The following is a 9,824-nucleotide window of genomic DNA, read 5'->3' as shown; positions in this document are numbered from 1 at the left end:
AGTTTTGCTTGGGATAACAAAGACCCCTTCTTGCCGACAGGCAGGGCCATCACTAGCATTGTGGAGGCCCTAGTGCGATTGAGGCACAATGAACATAGACAAAGTACCATATATACTTTTAACAATATATATCATATATCATGAAAAATATAAAGGCATAAACATAAAAAACATAATTTTAGTTCACAAATGAAGTCTCAATACACTATCTATAGGTGATTATATGATGCAAATAATGTACTCAATTATAAATAAATAGTAAATAAATACAACGTGATGAAGCGCGACGGGGAGGGGGGCATATGCCCCTGTCCATGTTGATTTTTTTTGTTTTGTAGATCAATTTTTTAAAATCTATTTAAGTAATATATTAGGCTCTTATCTAAGATGGACCCTAGGCCACCGCACCTTTTGCCATGGCCTAGGGCCGGGAGCCCATATTTGACACACTTTGCATCAAATTGGCGACCTGACGCACAAAGAGGGACCTGACTGGGCTGGCCCATCAAGTTCTACCACGGGACGAAAAATATAGAGAAAAAAATTGGCGAGCTGACGCACAGAGAGGGACCTAACTAGGCTGGCCTTGTTTTGTAGATCAATATTTTTTATTTATTTAAGTAATACATTAGGCCCTTATCTAAGATGGGGCCTAGGCCACCCCACGGCCTAGGGCCGGGAGCCTGTATTTGACGCACTTTGCATCAAATTGGCGACCTAATTCACAGAGAGGGACATGACTAGGCTGGCCCATCGAGTTCTACCGCGGGACAAAAAATATAGTAAAAAAAATTGGTGGCGCGCACGACCCAAGAATTGAACCAGAGACCATCTGCATACTATCACGCACTACTAGCCACTCAAGCTAACTAGTACTATTGTTATTAAGGCAGTGCATGGCTTGAAGAACGCACCATAGATGTAGAACCGGAATGGTATATTGTACTGCACCGGAACCAGTACTGTAGCGAACCGAAAGTAGCTATTGTAGCGAATCTGAGTTAGTTACTGGGCTGAACATTTTCCAATGTATATTTTCAAAAATTACCAACATTTCTTGAATTCTTGAAGAAAAAAACCGAAGACCCGAACATTTTTTGAATATGTGAAAAAAATTGAAAAATCAGAAAAATGGAACAAAAAATATTGTTTTTTTGAAAAACATAAACCATTTTGTGAATTTGTGAACAAATTATGAATTCTGAACAAATGTTGAAACCGCGAACATTCTTTGAATTTTTTAAAAAATATTTGAAAAGTGGAACATTTCATGATAATTGGAACAAAAATTTGAAACTGCAAACATTTTCTGAATTTATGAACAAAAACTTGAAAACAGAACATTTCATGAAATTCCGAACAATTAGAAATCACGAACATTTTTTGAAGTTCTGACCAAAATTTGTAATCACGAAGTAATGGAACATTTTACAAAATTCCGAACAAAATTTTGAAATCACGAACATTTTTTGAAATTCTTGAACAATTTCTGAAATGCGAATAGTTTTAAATTTCTGACCAAAATTTGAAACCACAAACATACATGATTTTTTTAAAATTGAGTATTTTTTTAACTTGTGAACAATAAAAAAAGGAAACATATTTTGGAATTCCCGGACATTTTTTCAACTTGTGAACAAAGTTTAAAGACAGGGACATTTTTTGAAATTCCTGTACATGTTTTGGTACTAGAATATTTTTTTGAATATATGAACAAAATTCCTGTGCACTTTAAAGGAGGAATATTTTTTTGAAAATCTAGTTTTTAAAATAAATCCTAAAAATATTTAAAGAAAGATCAACTCGAAAAGAAAAAAACGAAAAAAGAAACCAAAAAGTGAAAAAAAACCATAAAAGAATATAGAAAAAAATAATCAAAAAAGGTAAAAAGTAAAAAATAAAAACCGAAACAACAATGGGAAACCAGATAAAATCATTCAGGAGGTTCCTAAAACCAGAAAAAAACCCGGAGTTTGAACGTTCTCAAAACCAGGATCCGAGTACAGGCTAAGCAGCTAAATGGGCCGGCACACTTTGATCGCTCCGTCTCCGTTAGGGAATTCCCCTAGGGCCGGCCCTGCCGACAGGGGAAGATTAGGCTTTCTGCAGCGGCCTTGTAAATGCAGTGTTATTGCCCCTGCTGTAACATCTAGTACTATTGAGCTGGAGGATTTAGCGGTGGAATCTTTATTTGGTAGCTGTAGATATATGTCACGGTGGACGACTCAGTTGCCTTGAGTTTGCCGCACACATGATTAGCTGGTAAACACTGTGTACCGAGTTCTTTTTTCTTAATGTGCTGAAGGATGAATTGTCTGCAAAATATATTCTGCATTCTGCAGTTCATTCTAAAATGTAGCATACACCTCCAAACTATGCAATTCATTCTGCAAATCCTTATGCTGGTGTTACTGTATCCTGGGTAATTTTGATGTGCTGAAGGATGAACTATCTACAAAATATTCTGCATTCTGCAGTTTATTCTAAATAGCACACTTCTCCAAACTCCGCCTACACTACACTACAGCTCTGAAGATGTGTGGTTTTCTTGCCCCAATACTGCAGAAGAAGCATCATGCCTAAGTTGAAGACAAGCGGTGTCCTAGTATCCGGATGGGAAGGTCGGTTTCATTGGCCGTCAGGAGTCTCATCGGAGTCCATGTACTGTTCAGATGTTAATGGTAAATAATGCGGTTGTCGTGGATGTGTCGCGGTGCAGCTAAGAACGATGGGAAGAGGAAGTGTGAGGCGCGGTGGCCCATCTTCAAGATCAATCACCAGAGGAGCAGATACATGTAGGAAGGAGGTCCCTCGAGAGCTGTACAGGTTCTGCCTCGATCAAGGTCATGCTGACCCTAACCTCTTGCCAAGTGGAAGAAGGTACTCCCTCCGTCCCATAATATAAGATGTGTGTCAAAAAACATCTTACATTATGAGATAGAGGGAGTATTTACTTTTTAGGTCTTCTTTGGTTTAGAGGAATCTTGTAGGAATTTCATAAGATAAGATTTCTATAGAAAAAATTTCTTTAAAGCCCTTTGATTTGTAGGAATGGAATCCTATTTCTATGGAGATATTCTTCCTATCCTTCATATTTCATAGGAAAATAAACATTAACCTAGACTCAATGGAAAAAATCCTATGATGCGAATCAAAGGGCATCTCCTTTCCTATTCCTACTCACAGGATTTGAGATACATGCTCATTTCCTATGACTTTCCTATTCCTACGATTTTTCTACCCTATAAACCAAAGGAGGACTACTAGTCCATCATGTTGTCTTGAGATAACCCATGTCTACTAGCTTTTACTAGTACAAATGCGCGAAAAGCAACAAAAAGAAATGGTGGAGTATCTCTCTCTGAACATCGATTGTAAAGTGGGAGAATTTGCTCACTGTGTTGCTGTAAGTTACAGTCCGACTTAGTCCAAGTCTATGATTGTTGATTTGTTGTAGAAACAAATCAGTTGTCATTTTCATTCATCACTTTACTTGATATATGTTGCCTCATTCCACTTTTCTGATATATAATTAAAGCGTCGCCGTCTTGCCCGTTCTTAGATTGTTTTTTAACTTGCACTGCCAACTGATGTTGAATTTTCATTGGAACGTCTCTGCTGCCTGCACTGCATCCTGACACGACATCACAACATTGCAACCACATGTGTCTGTAATCCTAAGCATCTGAGGGAAGAACAAGTCACAGAGTGTTCTCACTGTGGATGCAGGGGCTGCGCCGGTGGTGACTAAGTAATACTGATGACAGTATATTCACACATTACACCAGGTCAACTGAAGGTGGATGAATTTAAAAAGTTATGCTGAACCGGTGATATCACCGATTTTGACTTGTTCATCCTCATCGATGATACTGCCTTCTGCAGTTTTGATGTATCTGTATGTAATGTGAGTGAGAATACTTTGAGAAAATTTCAAATGCACCTCTCTTTAGTCGAAGATTCTCCTTGAATTTTGAATTTGATCATGGTTTGTAGGCTTTGTCTTGTCCCTCATGTTTTCTGGTTGTCGTAAGCAAGCATACTATGACATATGAAACAGAAAACTCTGCTGAAGCTATTTCTGCAATAGTGACATTTGGCGGGAAAAAGGCGCAATCATACATTGTTAAATCAATTCACCAAATTGGAGCTCATACAATCCTCATCAGATCCATCTGAGCTACAAATGGGTCCACGGAACATAGGTAAAACAGCAAGAACAAATTTCTAACTTTTGCAGCACCCAGCTAATATGAAGCAGCAGAACTACACAGCTGTTGCCCATACTCAAGTTCATAACTTGGCTGGGGCAGGGAGGCCTGCAATGGCACGAGCGGCGGCGTTGGCAGGGTGGGGGAGAGTCATGATGGCACCCTCCACGAGGCTGGAGGAGTCGATGCCCTCGGTGAGAGTTGTACCATCTCTAGCGCTTGCATTCTGAGCTCTATCGGATAATCCTTCACGCACCCAATTCTTGGACCATTTCCAGTGCTCCATTTCAGGGATAGCCTGTGGCCGAGCTGATAGGATTTTGACCTGCTCTTGGAATTTACCCTCTCAAGAATTGCATCCTGCGAGACGACCGCATCAAGATGACTTTGCAGGCCACCTGATAAGGTTCTTTGGTAGGCTGACCTTGTTTGCTCCACACGGACATTATTGTCCTCGTCAGCTTCAGTCTGTGGAGATGGCCCAGATGCCTTGTCTTCTGGTACCATGTTGGAAGGCAGTTTCAACTGTGGAGTATTGGATGCCATCATGGCAGCAGCAGCAGGGTTCTCTTTGATATTAGGCACTGGATCTTCATAGTAGTCTTCCTTGGTGGATGAGCGCACCTGAATATGCCAAAATAAGTTGATTAAGTGAATCGTCTCACATTTGGTAACACATAGGAGTGTGATTAGATTCAGCTGGACCAAAAATAGTATACCTCAACTTCTTTCAGATCAACTCCATTTTCTTCTAGAAAGCTCATGAAGTTGGTAAGGTTCTCCGCACTCGGCTTGTAATGTCCACTATAGGCCCAGATGGACTGAAATGAAAAGAGATCGCCAAAGCATCATATTAGCACAATGCATCCAATGAGAAAGCATAAGAACAAAATTGTGAGTATGCTATTAGATCTTTTGGGATATAGATACAATATTTAAGTAACAATTCACCAAGTGTAAAATCTGTTTGTAAATGGTGGCACTAAGATAGGATGGTGGTTCTCAACAATACCTTGATAACTCCATTTTCTGCCGTAAACCTTCCAGCAGCTATAGTTGCACCTCCTGCTAAAAAGCTGGAGTGCTGGAATACACCTCTCTCTTTCTGGATATAGAAATAAGCATACAAGGTAAACATTTAGTGAAGCTAATCTTCAAAAACACGATATAACAGTGCTCAGCAGCAATAAAATTCTGTAAGTTATCAAACTACCTGCCCAGCATAAAGTTTCTTTGCTGTGCTCATAACAAAAATCCATTTTGTCCCTTTAGAGCCCTGGCTTGTATCAAGTGGTTCTCCAGATATCTTGTGGACACTCTTTCCCTCTTTAATGATGTATTCATAGTACTCACGCTCTTGCTGCAAAACATTAGACAATTGTTACAGAGTTCATGCTTAACTATCTTCTTCCAAACTTTCATGTGGCAATTTGTTATGACTAATCTGAACATGTTGGGTGTGTTGTGGTTAAGATGAACAATCAAAGAGAAGTATAAATGGCACAGACTAAGGAGTTCTATGACCTCATACATATAAAGTATTAAACATAATTCAATACTTCTGGAACTTTTGCAGTTAAATTTATCTTCGATAACTCTGTCCAGAAATATAAGGAATGCATGTTTCCAAGATGTAACTTTGACCAACGATTTTCCCAACTATGTGGATTATCTCGTACAAATTGATACTACTGAAAAGTGCTTTTAGGATGAATCCAATGATACCAATTTTTGTATAAAGTAATCCACACATTATTGACCAATAAATTTGAGAAGCGTATGTGTATGCCTTACAATTCTGGGCAGAGGGAGTATTTATTTATTTACAATAGCATTAAGACGTATGTCATGTGCAGCGGGCCGCAGAAGTCCAGCGACCGAGGATAGGGCACTCATCCTCATGTAGATGCCAGCACGGCCCAATCCCTGTCGAAGTTAGGCAGGCTCTTTTGCTTAGTTTTGTCTTTACACCTGAGATATTCTTACCAACTAAATAACCTATCTCTTGCCTAACTAAATATCATTCCCAGCAAACCCTATCAATAGCTTCCTATTTTAACCTTCTCTTTCCTAAGTAAATAGATATACTTACAGACTAAATAATGTATTAACTATTGTTCTTAACTCCTTCATGAATTGATGATGATCATTTTTTTTAGAAAAGGAGGATGACCCCCGGCCTCTGCATCTGGGAGATGCATACGGCCATTTTATTGATTATTCTTGAGGACCTTACAAAGTAGTACAACAATATGCCTGAATCCGCCATCTTGGCAACATCTGCCGCTACTCCAATCCATATGATGAAGGGGTGCAAGGTGAGCCAAATACCTAGACCTCTCACCTAAGCCTAACATCTAAAGCCGGAGGCCCCGACTGAGCCACATACTGGGTCCGGGGCACAAACCGGTCTGACGCACTCACATGTGTCGTCGCCACCATCTACCACTAGTCCATCTTCAGAGCAGATTGAGGTGCCAACCTTGGTAGGTGCCTCCGCCATCGACGCCACCTTGACGCCAAACGACGACCTCCACCTACGTGAGTCCATCTCCAAGCAACGGACGCAGATCCATGCTAGGATAGGGCCGCACCACCGCCGTCGCCCACCACCCACAAGCGCCACCCGGCCCCAAGGTTCCCAAAGCGGCGCCTTCAAGAAGGGAACGGCGCCGTGAGCGCCGTCGCCGCCCAACAAAGTTAGGGCTTTCGCCCGAGAGACCCAGGGGAAGGGGAAGTGAGGGGATCAGTCCATACCGACGCCTCCAAGGAGGGGAACAGCGCCCTCAGGCGTCGCCGTCGACGTGGCCGGCCATGGCCGACCAGGGATTTCTCCCGAACTAGATCCACGCCACCAGCAGCGCCTCCTGTACAGAACCGACGACCCAAGGAAGCGCGGCCCGACGAGGTTGGCCTGCACGCCAAACAGTGGAGGAGGGGAGGCGCCAGATCGCGCGCACCGGCCACCGCAGAAACCGCCGCCGGCCACCAACGACCACCGGATCCCGCCGCCCGCGCGGCCGGGACGCCAGATCCACCGCCCGCACGGCTGCTAGCCGGCCGTGCCTTGCCAATGAAGCCGCCGCTCCAGATCCGGGGTTCCCCACGCAGAGGCAGGGCAACCAAGGCCCCGCCGCCACCATCCTTGGCGCCCCGGGCTTGCCTGGCGGCTGCCTCAGGCGGCGGCGAGGAAGGGAAGAGGAGGAGGGGCGGCTAGGGAGGAGGGACAACTAGGGTTGGCATTGATGATGATCATGGTATTGTTAGCTTCAATATTGACTCTGCATGTGACAACGCTTAGCATGGTGCTGCCCTTGATCCAGCACCTAAAGCACGTTTTCATTATGATCAAAACATATTTTAGAAGTTAAAGATGAGAAGCACAAAGTTATTGGTATTTTTTAATCGCAACTGAGGCTTGCTGAAGAAACTTGAGCATTGAATGAGTTTAGCAGTCTGAAGTTCTAATGCAGCTCTCAGTGAAATATTTTCAGTAAGAATGGTATCGTTTCAAATAAAGATAGCATTCGTTATGCAAATAATCTTACTGGACCAAGATATCTTATGCATTGCTTTTTCAGCAGAGCCCTTGAACATTCTGGAAGCTCTATATCTTTTCCCTCACCAATATCGAGCCTGAATATGCAAAAAGAAAAAGACTTATCAATTTCCGTGCAAAATCCATCAGACTTATCTTGTAGGAAAATGACAGCTACATATTGATTGCATCATTTCGTTTGAACAGCAAAACTTTGATACACATAGTGGCAGTCATTTTCTTACCAGTAGAAGAAGGGCTGGCCAGCCTGGGTTTGGCACCAGGCATCATAGTAGAAATGCAGGTTGTGCCCGTACCTATGTCTTGGATCAATCTACAAGATGGCACATGGATTTCAAAATTTTGCAAGTAGAGGTCAAGTCAACAGTGCAAGCTGCAGAACTTTTATCATGGATGTTCACAGCTAACTGAAAGTCCAAGTCAACTGATTCTTTTCACACTCATTTGAAGAGCATAGAAAGGCAGCAGATACAATACTACTAAAATTAGGTTGAAAGCAGTAGTTGATGTGTACGGTTTTTGTACTCACAGCCTCGATCCAGTGCTGGAAAGCCAGCTTAAGAGCCTTGGCATCCTTGGATAAACCCTGACCCACCTGCATCAAGCTCATGAACATGTGTTGGAGCTAAAATCAAGGAGAATTCCAATCAAAAGAATCACTTTCTTGTGGGGAAAAGGCCATGGTGAGCTGCCTTGCGCTGGCGATTGACGCGGGGAAAGGGAAAGCGGCAAGACCTTGGATGCATTGAGGCTGACGCGGTTCCAGCGCGAGGCGGCGGTCTCCGGCTCCGGGTCGTCGTAGAAGGAGACGGTGCTGTGGTTTAGCCGCGCGAAGTCCAGCGCTTCCCACCTTCATTCAATCCAAACAAATGAAAAACAGATTAATTTTCAGCACCCGTAGCCATCAAGACAAATTAATGATGCAAAGGCCGGGGGCTATCCTCCTTTTAAAAACAAAAACAAATATATCATCAAGACAAAGCAAATCAGGCATTGCCGACGCCAAAATCTCCGGCTGACCGGAGGGCAACAAGCAAAGAAAAGGGCAGCAATAAGCGCAGAATCCCAAGAAAGGCGGGTTTGGGCGATTTTCTTTGCCAAAATTATGAGACGACCAAATGGAAGAAAAGAAACACGTTATCTTTTTGCGTAGGATCTGGTTACCAGAGCTCCTCGACGACGACGGCGGAGTCGGCGAGCTTGTGCCTGGTCCGGTAGCTCCGGTAGACCTTCTGCACCTTGGTCGCCGCGCCATTCGCGCCGCCTCCAGCCGCCGGCGACGGCAAGGAGGACTCCGTGTGAGTCGGCTCCCGCGCGGCAGAGTCCACGCGGTCCAGCCCGGCCGCCGGAGGAGGCATCACAGTCTCCACCTCCATCTAGCAACGGCCTAATGGTTGTAGTCTTGTCGAGGAGGAGGAAGGGGGGGAAGGAGTCAGCAGCAGCAGGAGCAGGAGCAGGAATTTATGCTTGCGCTGGGCTGGTGTAACACGAGAGATTGTTGGACAATAATTTAATTTAATGCGCTTATTGAGTTAGTTTTGTGTAATGCTGGCGGGAACTACGTGTAGTGTACAGAAAGATTTCCCGGCAACAACAGAAAAGAAAAATGGAGCGCAGAAATGTTATTCAGTGCCGACCGAGTACGCGTGGCATGGGATTGCCTGTATGCCAAGGTCCACGGTGACGTGGATTGGCGGTGGTGACGGGCTGCAGCTGCAGCTGCATGCGGACGCGGTCGCAGGTCGTGTGTCGACCGCCGGGTCGTGTCCACCGTGCCCGTGCGTTTCGTCCAGGAGCGGGCACATACGAGTAGATACGATGTGTTGACTCGGAATTGCTGTCCATACACCTCTCAGGTGCACGGTGCATGCAAATGCTCCTGCTACCTACCTCTTGCACGGTTTATGTATGTGATGATTCTAGAGCAGCACATAGTACGTCTATGTCCAAACGCATTTATGGTCAGCAAGTACTGGTAGCTTTCCTGCACAGAAATTCGCATTGTTATTACTGTTTGAGGGTCGAAATTCAAGTTATTGCTTTACCTACTACCA

The 9,824-nt window shown here is 43.8% G+C and overlaps 1 protein-coding gene across 1 annotated transcript; it reads right to left on the bottom strand.

Moving 5' to 3' along the window:
* Positions 1 to 4,095: 4,095 nt before the first annotated feature.
* Positions 4,096 to 9,241, bottom strand: LOC123103010 (IQ domain-containing protein IQM3). Its single transcript, XM_044524495.1, has 9 exons — positions 8,935 to 9,241; positions 8,506 to 8,620; positions 8,300 to 8,365; positions 7,995 to 8,083; positions 7,760 to 7,847; positions 5,425 to 5,571; positions 5,224 to 5,316; positions 4,931 to 5,032; positions 4,096 to 4,835 (listed from the first exon to the last, which is right to left on the bottom strand). Exons 1-9 carry the CDS (start codon positions 9,144 to 9,146, stop codon positions 4,362 to 4,364), a joined length of 1,386 nt encoding a protein of 461 aa, XP_044380430.1. The 5' UTR covers positions 9,147 to 9,241; the 3' UTR covers positions 4,096 to 4,361.
* Positions 9,242 to 9,824: the final 583 nt, after the last annotated feature.

This window comes from Triticum aestivum, chromosome 5A, assembly GCF_018294505.1.
Source record: "Triticum aestivum cultivar Chinese Spring chromosome 5A, IWGSC CS RefSeq v2.1, whole genome shotgun sequence".
Classification (NCBI taxonomy): Eukaryota; Viridiplantae; Streptophyta; class Magnoliopsida; order Poales; family Poaceae; genus Triticum; species Triticum aestivum.
Note: the sequence above shows the minus strand (reverse complement) of the source record. Positions and strands in the feature narration are given on the sequence as shown.

Coding starts and splice junctions, on each gene's coding strand:
- LOC123103010 (XM_044524495.1), bottom strand. CDS start 9,146: ATGGAGGTGGAGACTGTGATGCCTCCTCCGGCGGCCGGGCTGGACCGC. Junction 5,317..5,424: donor AGAAACTTTATGCTGGGCAG/GTAGTTTGATAA, acceptor TTCTATATCCAG/AAAGAGAGAGGTGTATTCCA. Junction 5,033..5,223: donor CAGAAAATGGAGTTATCAAG/GTATTGTTGAGA, acceptor TTTTCATTTCAG/TCCATCTGGGCCTATAGTGG.